General features: G+C 43.6%; 1 protein-coding gene across 3 annotated transcripts; it reads right to left on the reverse strand.

Moving 5' to 3' along the window:
* Positions 1-353: 353 nt before the first annotated feature.
* Positions 354-15,101, reverse strand: BPGM (bisphosphoglycerate mutase). Of its 3 annotated transcripts, none has more exons than XM_030456037.1 (4): positions 15,036-15,101; positions 13,554-13,646; positions 10,566-11,218; positions 354-3,584 (listed from the first exon to the last, which is right to left on the reverse strand). In XM_030456037.1, exons 3-4 carry the CDS (start codon positions 11,164-11,166, stop codon positions 3,406-3,408), a joined length of 780 nt encoding a protein of 259 aa, XP_030311897.1. In that variant the 5' UTR covers positions 11,167-11,218; positions 13,554-13,646; positions 15,036-15,101; the 3' UTR covers positions 354-3,405. The 3 variants fall into 3 exon arrangements, with proteins under 3 accessions (XP_030311897.1, XP_030311879.1, XP_030311886.1); XM_030456019.1 differs by lacking the exon at positions 15,036-15,101 and adding an exon at positions 14,687-14,814; XM_030456026.1 differs by lacking the exon at positions 15,036-15,101 and adding an exon at positions 14,620-14,809.

Below are 15,101 nucleotides of genomic sequence, written 5' to 3' on the forward strand. Positions count from 1 at the left end.
TAAATATACCATAAAAAAATAATGCTTCTCATTAAAAGAAAAAGCAAGCATGGGAAACTGTAGAACATTTGTTCTACAGCTCCATTGTTCTGGAACTGTTTAATTAGGTGCTCCTATGCAAATAACCCACAGTTTCAAACAGGTATGTAATTGCCCTCCAGTTCAACATCTTTACATGTAAGCATGAGGCAGTGTTTGCTGTAACACTATTTAACCCAAATGACTGCATGATGTGTGATTAACAAGTGCTTGATGAGTTCTGGAACTCTGAAGGTAAGTTTTACTTTTGTATCAGGCCTGGAAAGGAAACAAGGGAAAGGGATCAAAAGAAACAGACTGAAGCCAAGCCAAACTGTATTTCGGGTGAATTTATTGAGTTACAAACAACCTACTAACTCCACCATATTTACAAAGCTTTTCAAGAGGATTCTACAGCTATTACTGCTACTGAACCACAACTTTAAAAATGCATTAACAAACCAAATCAACCACACCCATAATGTCAACTGCAGAAACAACAGTTACCTTATAGGACTTTAAGGGATAATGAATCAGTGAAAATGTTTTCCAAGAACTGAAAAGCTACCTGCAAGAGTCTCAATTCTCCCTCTATAATCTAGCTGTCTCTGAAGATCAGGAATCCTCATGCCACTGTTGATAGAAGTTGGTGCCTGTTCTTCAATATACACATTTATGAATCTGGAATTTAATTAGGAGTCAATCCTGGCATTAAAATCTTAAAGAGCACAATGAAATCCCCAATTGATTCTATCTGATAATTTTGTGATATGATATTGCTGCCAGACGTGCACATAAAATCCTGTCACCACTTTGGAGTCACAAGCAAAGCAGATGTAGTCAAACTTTCCAGGGCACCATTGCTATTCATGTCTCAAGCAGCAGTGCAGAATCAGTGCCACCTGAAAACATCACACCACTTCTCTTTTTTTACTGTCCATGACCCTTTGAAAGGCTGTTTTAAGTCAATTTAACCCATTCAAATGCAAGAAGAAATATTAATGCTCTCTACATTCACTCATTCACCTTTCCATTCCCCACCCTACCCCCAGAAGAGATCATGAATTCTCTAAGAGAAAGGGAGAGTCTATCTCCTAATTCAGCCAGGTTAATTTCCAAGTATAGTCCAGATGCATCTCAAGTCCTGAAGAAGTTCTGGATTACAATGCCACAATGCCAAAGGCAATATGGACACTGAGAGCCCACGCCTGTCAGCCCAGAGATCTGCCTGCCTGCAGCTCTCACTGACATCAGGTGCCTCAGCTTGCCTTGCTAACAAGTCTGCAGTAACTTTTACTTGATACTGAAATTTGACATTATTGAACTTTTTGGGAAGAATGTAATCACTTGAGTGCCAGTGGCCCTCTCCTCAGCACATTGACAGGTGAAATTCACTGATCAACCACCTAACTGGGGAACACTGACTTGGAGGGTATCAAGTAAGATACAGAGTTACTCTGTGAGCAGAAAACTAGAAACTCTCCAGTGCCAAAAGAGTAACAGGGAAGATGCTAGTAGTATTTCAGAGAAATTAAAAAAAAAAAAACCAAAACCCACAACACTGAAATATCCTTGCTTGTACAAAGGCAGAGGAAACCTACCAGCTTCATTTTAAAGAGAAACATACAGCTTTGTTCCTACAAAAAAATAAAAATAAAACCACAGAAGAGAAGCCCAAGCATCATTCATGAAAGAGAAACTACCATTTAGCAAAAGATCTGTTATGGAACATGTGCAACACTAACGTAAGCTGGCATCAGAACTGGAAAAATCTACCTCTGTGTATCCAGGAGACTGCCAGAGGCACACCAGCACACCACACTGTCACACTGCTCTCCTCAAACAAATAAAACATCCTCTCACACTTAAGAAATGAGGCACAGAACTGCTCTCTGTAAAAAAACAGCTACTCTATAATTTTGAAAGTTTATACTATCATCATACCAAAGGAATTCTCATCAACTTCTCTTGAGATTTGTAGCTGGGCCATGTTTAGAACACTTTCAGCTCAAACAGAACATACTCAAGTGTCACCCATGTTGGTACCTGAGGTCAGAATCCAGATGCTCGTGTTGAGACAATGGATCAGATCCAACTTTAAGTAACAAATTCAAACTTGCAAGGAAGATTAGAGCAAGTCTTCAAAAGAGGAATTATCCTGATGCTCATGTACATAAAGAAAACATCAAACTGCCATACATGCTACACTACCACAGTATGAACTGTTTGAATTTAGTGCAAATTGCAAATGCAATACAACAGGAATCAAGCTGTGATTATGAAGTTTTACAGAATACTTTGAGGCATGGCAGAATATTGTTCCTTACCAGTGTGACGGCTGAATGAGCTGCACCCAGGAAACACACTTCAAACACCTTATACAGCTCTTCCAGACCTTCAGAGAAAGCCATGGTAATTTTACTGTGGAACATGTTTAATCAAGAGACCTCTGCAGCTCAGGAAGGCTTAGAGTGGGATTTGCCTATACCCAGTTTTACAGAGATAAACAGGAATTATTCTAGCAACTTGACTAAGAGATGATCAAACCTCTAATACATGCTACTTAGGTGTTTCAAAGCTATTCAGGTCACTCACTAAAAGCTATGCAATTCTTTAAAACCCTGAGCAGGAAATCTTTGTGCTTAGCTTGTGGACTAAAGTCTGAGTTAAATTATATTTTTGCAAGCCAGAAAAATGCAGTCATGCTAGGCTTTGCCAACATGGTGGAGGAAAAGTAATTTCTTCTAGGTTCCCTAGAAACTGGAATATAGTCTAACAAAAGACTACTATAGTAACTCTAACAGGTTGAACATCTCTACAAAATTCTCCTCTGAACAATGAACTGGCTTTGGAATAAATATACAAAGGCAAAGAGTTGTAGAGCTGAGAGTGTTCTGAAAGAGCAAAGGAACTCTATCCAGAAGAAACTGTCATGGCCATTCACAAAGAATCATCATACTGGATAACTTTGCTATGTGATGCCATTTTGTTAGTGACAAAGCTTTGCTGCCTGTAACTACCTGAGCTTAATTAGTCCAGTAAGATGATGCTATTCCCCTTAACAGGTCAGATCTGATTATTGCTAGACACCAGTAACATCTTTTTATTTCTGTACTACATTCTCAACCCCGTATCTGGGGCAGACTGCCCTACAAGCTTCCATTACCTGACTGATCTCTTAATACTTTTTTCCAGTAGCCATAACCTCAAGGTGAGATCTAAATTCCAGTTTTTGAAAGGCAGAGGGTTAATCTACCAGCCTGAGACTCAACAACTGTCCCTTGATTTAGTGCTTGAAATTGAGACTTTCAGACAGTGCAACCTAGCAGTCATACATAAATCACCTATTACAACACTTTGAAAACAGCTGCGTTAGTCAGTGGGATTTTACTTCTCAGCAGATTTCACTTTCCCTTGATCTTCCACTTTTTTGATGGCAGCCTGGATAGCTTCTTGGTCACCCAAAAACTGGTGAGGGCCCAGAGGGTGCAGATTCTCGTCAAGTTCAAGAAGTATGGGCACACCAGTGGGGAGAGTAACATTGATGATGTCCTCATCAGAGATGCCTGCCAAAGAAAAAACAAAACAAGTTACAGCTAGTGAAACAGCTTCCTAATTATCTCTCCATCTCAGCCTTTTTTCTTAGATTATCTAGCCTTAAAACAGACAAGGACATGCTTGGGCCTCCATGACTACTCAAGGGTCAATTCCCAGCTAGACCACAGCTTAGTTTATTCTTTAGGAACAAGTAAAGGAGATAATTCCCATTGAGGTGAAGACAGCTTCTTTGTTTTCCAGTATACAGAGATGAAATGATCAGGAAGAAATTGCCTTGGAGACTATATCTTTCCTTTAATACAGGGCACTGAGGACAACACGTTCTCCTTCATACCTTCCCAACTCATGCATCACAGAAGATTATAGTCCACTTTTGCTACTCTGACATGAACCAACCTCTGCTAAGTAATCAATAGAAACAGCTTCCTTAAAAAGACTGAATAACAAGGTTAATACTTCTCTAAAATTTTCTATGCAAAGCTTCTCACACAAGCTGTCTTAAAAATCTGCATTTGCTTCTTCTCATGCAAGGATCACTGCCCACACTGATTTCTCAAAATCAAGTTTATAGCATCTTGCCTACAATACTGCTGACAGAATTTCTAGATACAGGATACCCATTGCCACTTTCAAATGAGGGAGAGAGGAAGAAAAGAAAGGGGAAAGCCACCTTAGGAAAATGCTTTGAGTTGTGTTTTTCCACTTCACTAAAATAATGTGTACCTGGTAACAAAATTTACTTTACCCAGCTGTGCTTAACTAAAATATTCTGTGGATCTAATATCAATCAGATTGATGGTTATTTTTACTTCAAACTCCCAAGTCTCCAGAGTATCCAAGATTTCTGAGACCAAACCTCCTAGTAAAGTTTTCACACAAGATCTAAATAGTTGCATTGAGAAGCAGTGACTGCAAAAACATTATTCTTCAAAACTTTTCAGGAAAAAGAAAGCTAGTGTCATTGGGAACGTCAATAATTTCTTTTTTCTTCACTTTTTAGAAGCACAGATCACAGCAGCAGCCTGCTGCTATAAAGCAAGACAGCCTTTATTAATTCATGCTTAGAAAATATACACAAGCTTCTAAAAAGAAGACACCATATAAACTACATCAAGGTGCTTGCAACAACATCCTTTGCTTGCTGCACACATCCTCTTGAGCAGCTGACAGAACAGATGGTGCTCAGAACCTACAGGTGCAAATTTACCAGGGATTTTCACATTGGGTAGAAAAGCAGGGCCAACATATTAACAGGAAAACTCATGAAGTCAAGCCACTCAGTGGGATGACAACAGGTCAGAAAAAATAACTAATCATGAGTTGGGAATCATTTTATGTCCTTACACAGAGACCACACAAGCATTCAACCTTTGCAGTGACTTGTTTTGTTTTGATTAGCCTAAGCACTCAGTTCAGCTGTAGATTAGCCCTAAGTTTCAGAAGAGCATGGAGCAAGAAAAACAGACAAACCCTCACAAGAAGCTTACACCTTGTTATACATTGAACCACTGGTTGATTGAAAAGTCACTCTGCCAGCTAAAGCAAGCCCTGTATATAAGGGATAAGTAGTTCACCTGCTGTAGTCAGCAGAATCACAGACCTACAAAAAAGTACTCAAGGAGCATTTAAACTTTTAAAACCAAATAGAAATCAACAAAAAACACTCAGTCCATTTACCAGGCACAAGCACTATTCACCCCAGGAAATGTTCTGCCCACCTCTCAACTTCAGTCTCCCAGACTAAACCATTCAGATATACACAAAGCAGATGAAGTCATTCCGGAGAATTTAGGCAAACCACATAATGTGGTCAGGAGCCAGGATATTTAAAGGTTTCCTCTAAAGGTGGATTAAAGAAAACTAGCTATAACTACATGGATTCAGAAATGCATTTTGCTGTTTTTACAGAACACAAAGTGACCACACAAGTGTCAGCTAGTGTTGATCAACAAAGCAAAGCAGCACTGTCCAGGAAAAAACAAGCTGCAGCAAGCATGTGGGCTTTCTCCTCAGGATTCTTCTTCCTACAAAAGCATTGCCTCACAGCCAGAAGGCTGGAAATGCAAGTTGACGCCCCAAGAAGATCCTAAAGGAACTGTAGTGTCCTGTTGCTTTATTTCAGCACTGTTACTGTGTTTGCATAGTACTTCTGTTCTTTAATAAACAGGAAAGCTGATAGGGCTTGTCACACAAAGTCTTTGGTTGCAGGCAATATGCACACAGAAGACTCCTCCCAGTAGGCTAGGAGGACAGTAAAGAGATCACATCTTACACTCTGACCATTACAAGCATGAAGTGCTATCCAGTTACTTCACGACCTATAACTATAGCCAAGTGACCTTTTCTTCCACTTCATCTCAGCCAGCCTGTGTCACAACCCCACCCTGTCTCACAGAGAAGAAGGGAGCAACCACAGCAAGGATTCAACTGCTGACTACAAGGTGAAATGGAAATTAAGATCACTCAAGAAGCAACACTCTTCCCTACAATAGAATACTAAAGCCTGGGTCTCAGCACTGCTGAAGAGTAAATGTATTGCTGGAGGCAGTCTTTCTCCAAGAAGGTTTAAAACTAGTCTACTTACAGCCATGAGAATCCCCAGACATGACTGAAGTACTCATGTCTTCCACAGGGCCCCAGATAAAATGCTGAATGGGCAACTACATTCCTCGAGTGGACATCTCCCACTTTCTCTCTCATGAGCACCTGCTAAACATCGTTCCTTAAGAGCAGCTGCAGAGCAGGAAGCAGTTTGGTTCATGAACACTGTAAGGCTTTGGTAAAGCACTTATGACAAAGATCTTTCAAAATCACATTCCAAATTCTTTCCCAGATCACTCATGCTCCATTTAACTGAACTGGGTGATCAAATAGAGAACAGTAATATCTCTGTGCAAGCTAAAGAATTCACCTTTAACTCATGAAGTAGCTCATTAAGTGTTTTGAAATACTTGTATCCTGGAAAGTCAGGGGCAAACATCATTTGGCTTGATTTTGAACACCTACAGCCAACTTCCACAAGGGATGGCTCAGCTTCTCCCTCCCTCTCACCTGTTCCTCCTAAAGTTCCTTCCCTCCTACAATAGAGCAACATAGAAACCACAACAGCTACTGAGAATACCTACACCTCTCTTCCTCTATATGTCAACTACATTTGAGGCCAGATGATTCATGCAACAAAACACACAAGACCTCATGCAATTAATGCAACCACAATGGGCTTGTTCTAGCATTGGTGCTTTTTAATTGAGATTTAAATCAGATCATAGGATCCTCACCACAAGCTTAATGAAAAAAACAAAAAAACCAAAAGCCTTAGCCTAAGAAGTTAAATATTAAGGACTAGATTCTGCCCTCCCTGGCAGCTGGCAACGGACAGAAAGGAGGGTAGAAAAGGGAAGCAGGCACAGTGTTAGAATCAGGCTAATAATCTTTATAGAATGTTAGCTCACTTGACAGATTTTAAGGAAAGACAGAGGAAGATGGGTAGGCTACAACCATGGCTGCAGCATATTATTTACTTTTGTTTCACCCCTAGGTCTGCCAAGATTTTCTGTCTGTATTTGGTTTGTGTGGAAAGGTTTTGATAGCACTGGGCAGTGGCTTCTGTGAGAAGCTGCTAGAAGCTTCCCCCATGTCTGACAGAGCCAATACCAAACAGCTCCAACAGCCCCAGCCCATCAGCTATGGTAGTAGCACCTCTGTGATAACATATTTAAAAAGCAGAAAAAAACCCACAACTCACTGCATAGCAGAAGCCAGGAGAGAGGGGTGAGAATATGTGAAAGAAAACTACACAAACAACCAGGGCAGGGAAGGAGGGGGAGGAGGTGCTCCAGGTACCAGAGTAGAGATTGCCCTGCAGCCCATGGTGAAGACCATGGTAAGGTGGGGTGTCCCCCTGCAGCCCAAGGAAGTCCACCGTGGACCAGGTATCCACCTGCAGCCCACAGGGGACCCCACTCCAGAAAAGGTGAATGTGACCCCATGGGAAGTCCAAGCTGGAGCAGACTCCAGGAGGTAAGTGTGGACCAGTTGAGAGGAGTCCATGCTGGAGCAGGTCTGCTGGCAGGATTTGTGACCCCCACAGAGGGACAGTCTGTTCCTGAAGGGCTGCACCCCATGGGGGGGAGCAGTTTGTGAAGAACTGCAGCCCATGTGAAGGACTCACACTGAAGAAATTCATGGAGGACTGTCTCCCATGGGAGGGACCCCATGCTGGAGAGGGGGAAGAGTTTAAGGAGGAAAAAACAGTAGAGACAACATGGCAAATCGACCACAATACCCACTCCCTATCAGCCTGCACAGCTCAGAGTTGGGCTGTGGTAGAGGGCAGATAGGAGTGGACAAACTCAGTTGAAGACTTACAAAAATCTGATTTCAACATTCTTTTTGGCAGGATTGCACAAACCAGCCACACTTGTCCTGGGTGGTATTTATCAATTTCATATTACTTAGAAGAAGGTAATACTGACAACAGTTCACACAAACGTCTTCAGGAGCTCCCTCTAGGAGAAATGTTGCTTAACACACCAGGATGGAAGAGCAAGCTGTTTCCCATCTCTGTGTGCCTACAAGAATATGGTCCAGTTTGAATTAAATACTGCTTTCAGAAGGACTACTGGGGTTTCATTTCTTAAGCCCCCCACATGCAAACCATGAGAGGTCTTACAGACATTTCATATACCTTAATGAGAGGTCCACTCTGAGCACTGATAAAACAAGAACAAAATCCAAACTCACAATCAAAGCCATATTGGCCTGATTTTTGTGTGCAAGTAGAATGCAGGTCTACATTTTAAGCTCTTTACCAGTTACTCATTACAAGGAAAATGTTTAGATTTGGAGAACTGCAGACCTGTTTAAAGAAAAAAATAGTACCTCCTTGAAATAATAACTTCTAGGATACTCTGAAGTCTTTCAAGAAAGACTTTATATTTCACACTGAAACACTTAGAATCAGATCAAACTGAAAGCATTCATATTTATTGCCAGTTAAAGTCTTAGCTGCAGCTTCCAGGATTAAAGTTATCAGTGTGATTTAGCTATTCCCACCAGTCATGTAGGACTGCTCTGCTGCTTGAGGCATTTAGAGCCAAATTTTCTAAATACATTAAAAAAACACATCTCCATGTAAAAGGGGCCAAAAAACTTCCAATTAAGTGCAGGACACACTAAGCTTGTAAAAAAAAAAAAAAAAAAAGTCTGCAAAACCCAAGCCCACCTCACACCAGGTGCTGTAAGTAGACTGACAAACTTTAAGCACTGATGAATCAGGTCCAGCAAAGCTCCAGAGCAGCTCACAACTTTTTAGGAAAGAAAGGGAGAGACAGTCAGCAGTTCAGAAAAAACATCTGAAATCCAGCTTGATACAGGCTGGAGCTCAGAAAAAAAAAAAAAACAACAAAAAGTTGCAGTAACAAGAGTCTTAAAGTCCTGTTCATGGGACCCTTGATCCAGCTCTGCAGAAACCTCCACTGCTGGTGGAAAGTCCTTGGTCAACAGAACTAGATCCTCTGCCAAGGATTCCTCACACTTCCCCATGTAAGCATATGCTGGAAGGGACAAGGTATAGGGTAGGATAGAAAAGAGACAGTTCTGTTCTACTTTAGTTGAGTGTGGGCAGTCCTTGAAGAGTTACACCTAGAAGACAGTCCCAAGGAAAAGCTTTGGAGAGAACAGTGCAAATTAGAGCAGCTGCAATTTCAAGGCAGCAAGGAATCCAGCCATACCAACTTTAAAATAACCTTTACCAGTCACTGATGCTGCCAGCTCTAGCCTTGGTGCATGTCTGCACATTAAAGTGGCCCAAGGTTTCTGCTGAAGCTCTGGTCAACCTGAAGCTTTTCACCATGAAGACATCATGGTTGTTGGACCCTCTGTGCCCCTTCCTCCTCTGTACTTCTTGATCACTTCCTATAGCATGGACAACCACACTGTCCATGTTGGTGGAAGTGGCTGAACCAGCCTTCCTCCAAGCAGCAATCTGTACCCCAGAATTCACAATCTCAGTTTTTCCAGAAGCCACTTGTACATGCTTATTCCCTGGGCTTCTGTCCCCTGCTAAAGCATCAACTGTCCTGACTGTTCCAGTATGCATGAAGGTAAAAAGTGTTCAGCAGAGTCAGAGCTGTACAGGCATGCACCAGAGCATTTTATAATTAAAACATAGAGTGGGCCCAATCCAGTCTGTGTATACTTACAACAACACCCCTACCAGGCTGCTTTCATAGTGTATAGTCACTCAATTCTACTCTAGCCACAAAGAAATTACTACAGTCCATCTTGCACTTTAGGATGACCTACACTTGAAGCCATGTCATTAAAGAAGAGGCAGGGGAATAAAGAATACAGCAATGACTTAAAAATAAATTGCGTCCTTTACAGCTGCCAAATGAATAAGCAATCTTATGCTAAGCTACCAACTTAGCTGTTTATTAGTATTGTCTATATTAGGAAATAAAACAATCTTTGCAAAAGCTTTAACAAGTACCCACCCTCTGCATAGCTCCATACCAGCAGCTTTAAGCAAAGAACTCTAAGGAATGAACTGACCCACCACAGGAACAGCCAAGAATGCCTTCTACAACCCAAGACAAGCACTTCATTCTGCTCTGTTACAGTAACTCCTGTTCAATGAACTGACTTCAACCTTCCCAAGAAAGCAGCTGAATAAATCAAAAAAATAGAGCCTGAAGAGTTTGTCTAGACCAACCACAAAAGTAGTCTGAATAAAGTACTTTAAAATGAGCAGTGAAAAACAAGGGGAAAGCAGCTGGCTCTTTTCATACCTACATTAACCTAATTCTCTCCCCCTTCAACATCTCCCAGAGTTTAATTCTTGTTCCAACAAGCCAACCTTTTCATTTCTGCTAGGAGACCACAGACACTGTGTTACATTGGCCAGGTAAGTAATATATCCTACAGAACAAGACAAAGCTCTAAGCAGTTGAGCAAGGAGAATGAAAGGCTAAAAGGAAGACCCTTACCTTCCACATGCTTCAGCAATGCCCTGCTGCTGTTGCCATGAGCAGAGATAAGGATCATTTTGCCACTTTTCAGTTCTGGCACTATCTTTTCATTCCAATAGGGAAGGAGTCTATCAAGAACATCTTTCAGACTTTCAGCCTTTGGGAGATTATCCTGAGAGACATCACTGCATTTATACCGGCGATCATTGTAGATCTCTTCGTAGTAAGGATGAGATTCAGATATGGGAGGTGGGGTAACATCATAGCTTCTCCTCCATAGTTTCACTTGCTCCTCCCCATGATTCAGAGCCATCTCTGCTCTGTTGAGACCGATCAGTGCGCCATAGTGACGTTCATTCAGTCGCCAGGAACTCTGAATGGGGACCCACTCCTGGCCCATCTCTTCCAGGATAAGCCATGCAGTCTGGATGGAGCGCCTAAGCACAGAGGTGAAGACGAGGTCAAACTCAAAGCCCAGTGCTTTGAGGTGTCTGCCACAGTTCCGAGCCTCCTCTACTCCATCACTGCTCAGCTTCTGGTCCACCCAGCTGCAGAAGCGATTCTCCTTGTTCCAGGCTCCTTCCCCGTGCCTTAAGAGAACAAGTCTGTACTTTGCCATTTTGGTTGCAGCTTAGCACAGATGACAACTGATCTAGCATCTAATGATGGATCTGGAGAGAGACACAAATATATCAAACATCCCACAGATAATGCACTACAAGCAGTAATATGGCAGCAAAGAGTAGACAACTATCAGAATCAAAACAACCAAAGGAGTAAGTATCTGGTAAGTTGAATTCCTTCCCACTCTCATGTGGGAGGAAAAACACCACCCTCCACCCAGCTTGTTGCAACTAGCACACTTAACCAATCCATTAGTAGCAGATTTGTACCACCTGCTCCTGCCTACCCATTTCCCTCAAGTGCTTAAACAGAACCTCACTCAGCACAGGAGGCTCCCAACTGGAGCAGCAAACCTCACTGTCCATGGAGCCAATGATCCTAAGAGATGCCCAGACCCACGCTGGCTGCAAGGAATGGAGGCACAGAAAGCAACTGTGATCCTCAGCCAGAGGAACTGAAGAGGAAGACTAAAGAATTGGAACTGGCAATATACGGAACCTTGTTAGCTTTCCTCAAGGGAGATGTCACCATAACCATGTTCTGCATAACTTATTTCCTCATATCCCCATTCTGTCCAGATAATTATGCCAGTCTCAGCTTGATTTTTCCCCAGGCTGCCACCTCCTCTATCATTCCCACACTGCACAGCTACTCTTGGATGCAATGCACAGATAGTGAATCCTCATCTCATTGAATGCAGAAGTGATCTTGCAGATTTTTCCATCCCCTTCCTTACTTCCAAGAGTATTTTTCCTTCTTGTGTCTATGAATTACAACACCAGGTTCTCAGGCACCTGGATTCATATTTTCACTTTTGCAGTGGGCTCACATGGGATATTTGCTGTCCTCATTAAATAACAGACAGCTACACACTCATTTCTCTGCTCCTGTTGACTTAAGCAGCACCACCTCTGGACTGCCTTCAATGGAAGATGGGTTTTGACCACTCATCCAAGTTCTTCCAGTGTGGCCAAAGCTCTTCTGGCAGACTGTGTAATGCCCAAAAGATGCCTCTAACCCAGCACTGCAACTCAGAAAGCCCCACCTGACCACCCTGTCCTGAGATGTCACAGATAGCAATGGAGAGATCAAGGGAAGAAATAAAAAAATACAACTCTCTGCTCTGGGAGGATTGCTGTATATTCAAATGAGTATTAAGTGCTCACAAAACCATAGGCAACAGGAGACTGAAGTCTGATTCCTGCACACCTAACTGTGTACTAGATTTCCATAAAAGACGTGCTCTTATGGAAGCTCCCATCATCTCAAATCAGTTGGAGCTGCTAATTCAGGTCCACTATGATCCTGAATTAGGCCAGTTAGTTAGGCTCATGCACTCTGAGTCTTGGGAAAGACCCAGCACACTGTCAGCATTCATTTTCAAAAGCATATAGAAAAGCTGAATTCCTTAACACCCTCAGTAATTTGATCTTGACTGTAGCAGCAACTTAGTTCTCCTGTACAGCCACAGGAGACGGAGCCTACTTCACACAAGAACACTACACACCACTCCCCAGCTCTAAAATTCTGACTACTGGTACAGATCAGGATTAAAAAGCCTTGAGGACTGACAGATTTTTACTGAAATACTGTATTGTCTGATACACAACAGACAGTTGGTAAATACAGGGGAAAGTCTCCTGTGATTTCATGAAAATGAGGCCTGAATTTTGTGCGTGACAAGGAGTACCTCAGGCAAAATCCCTTGCGTATTCCACTTTTTCCACACACAATAGTCAATTCCAAATTAAGAAAACAACTACAGTTAGCATTCAGGTGTCATGTCACATCAGATAAAATACTAATCTACACCCTTTAAGATACCAACTTTATAACAAAATGAGTATCATGTAGCATTTCCACCTAAATCTAGTGATATTTCTCCAGCATTACATAGGTATGTTTAAAAACTGCACTGAGTTCACAGCATGAGCTACTAGAGAAAATGTAGCCCCATAAAAAAACCTCTTCCTCTTCAGATACCTCATTGTTCAGTCTAATTGATCAAGTAATCTCTTCCTGTGGATAACACAATTTACAATATCAAGTTAAGATCCAATACAAAACCCAAGCCCAACCATAGAGGAGATGGACCTGCTTGCATATGTTCTTAGTTAGGTACTTTTGGCCAAAAACAATTTTAAAAATTAAATAAATAAATAAAAATCAATGAATACCACAAACACCCCCAACCTCATACAAAGACCTGAGATCACCTGGGTACCGTAAAAACCAGTTCAGCTACATAAAAGATCATCAAGAATCCCCGTTCTCAATTTTATAAAAGACTGGCAGTCAGAGGGTTGTTTAAACATCATTCCACTTATGGAAGCATTTCAGCTAGAAAGCCTTAGAGCAACACATGGAAATAATCCTGCTCACCTTTTTTATGGCCAAGGAACAACCTTTACAAATCCCAGCACAGATTCAAGAGTTGCTTTGCACAGAGACCACCACACACTCTTGGCCAGTTACCTGCAGGAAAAGAAACACCAAGCACTCACACAGGAAGAAACCACAAGTGCAAGTGGTTATGCCAGCCACCACTTGCTCTCAGAGGTACAAGAAAATAGGGCACACATCTCTCAAACAGGCTGGGAAAGCTACCAACTTCCTTCTCCCAAAAAGGTGCAAATGCAGACAGCTCTTGCAGTTCCAACAAGGGAAAGTTTCTTGTCTCCCCGATGTCCCAGGATATCATTTGCTCCCCGAAATTTGTTTAGACTGCAATTACCACAGTTCTAGTGCACAGAAATCTACTGAAACGTCTGGGACACCACGGAGGACACAGACAGCAGACCTGGACCCAGTATAAAACAGCAGCAGTGCAGAGCCCCAACAAGAGGAGGAAGAAGAGAAGAGAGCAAGGTGCTCAGGGTATCATCTGACACCGGCAGAGCTTCCACCCAAGTTTTAAGGTCTGACCAACAGACCTGGTCATTCCCAGGACTCCTCGCTCCAACTAGCACAAGCTCACCTGCTCAGCTTGCGCTGCCCTTAAGTCTCTCGGCCTTTCCTAAGGAGGGAGAGGCTTCCCCAGAAGCGGGTCAGCATCTCCCATAAACACAGCAGGCTGCCCTGAGGGGGGGCAGCACCTCCCCCCGCACTGTACCCAGCGCCTCTCTCTCTCTCACAAACACACACACAAACACATGGTGCCTCACAGCTGCCACACACACAAACACACACACACACGAGGTGCCTCACAGCTGCCACTCTGCTGGGAAGCCCCTATACCTGCCCCGAGCCCCAACGCCACCATCCTTCCCCTGACGGGACCCACCCACCTCCGGCCTTTCACCACGGGAGCCCCTCTGCGCTCCCTTCCTCAAGGAGTCTCCCCTCAGCCCCAACAACCCCTCTCCATCCCCGGAGAGCACCAGCACAACCCCTCCGAGGGAGCAACCCTCGGGCTCCAGCACCTTCCTCCCCTCTAGACAACCCCCACCTTCTCAATCCTCCTCCCCCCACGCTTGGCTGCAGAGAATTAAAAGAGTAAATCCGCGCTGCCTTACAGGGACCGCAGCAGCAGCCAACAAACAAGCCCGCCCGGCCGCCGGAACGCCCCGGCCGCCCTCTCGCAGCCCGCAGCCCGCCCCCGAACCCGGAGCGGCCGTCGCTCCCCGCTCCGCCGTCACTGCCGGGAGAGAGGGGCCGGGCCCCGGGCATTAACGAGGCCACGGCACCCCGGCGCCCGCCAAGCTGGGAGAGTCCGATTGGCTATCCCAGAGGATGGGCACCGCCCTCAGCCAATCAGGTCGAGCCTGTGGGCGGTGACGCAACGGAGCGGCGTGGTGCCTACGGGCGCCCCAGGAGCAGAGTCCCCGCGGCCCGGCTGACACCCCCCTCATGGAGCATCCCCACCTCTTCACCCAGCGCCGGGCCCGGGCATTACAGAGGCAGCGGAGAGGAAGCCAGCTCACCCCTTTG

Source organism: Calypte anna, chromosome 1 (assembly GCF_003957555.1).
Source record: "Calypte anna isolate BGI_N300 chromosome 1, bCalAnn1_v1.p, whole genome shotgun sequence".
In the NCBI taxonomy this organism is placed as follows: domain Eukaryota; kingdom Metazoa; phylum Chordata; class Aves; order Apodiformes; family Trochilidae; genus Calypte; species Calypte anna.

What these genes read in the sequence shown, in the direction of transcription:
- BPGM (XM_030456037.1), bottom strand. Translation starts at nt 11,166, where the DNA reads ATGGCAAAGTACAGACTTGTTCTCTTAAGGCACGGGGAAGGAGCCTGG. An exon ending in ATTGCTGAAGCATGTGGAAG is followed by an intron (nt 3,585 to 10,565) that starts GTAAGGGTCTTC and finishes TTTCTTTGGCAG; the next exon opens with GCATCTCTGATGAGGACATC.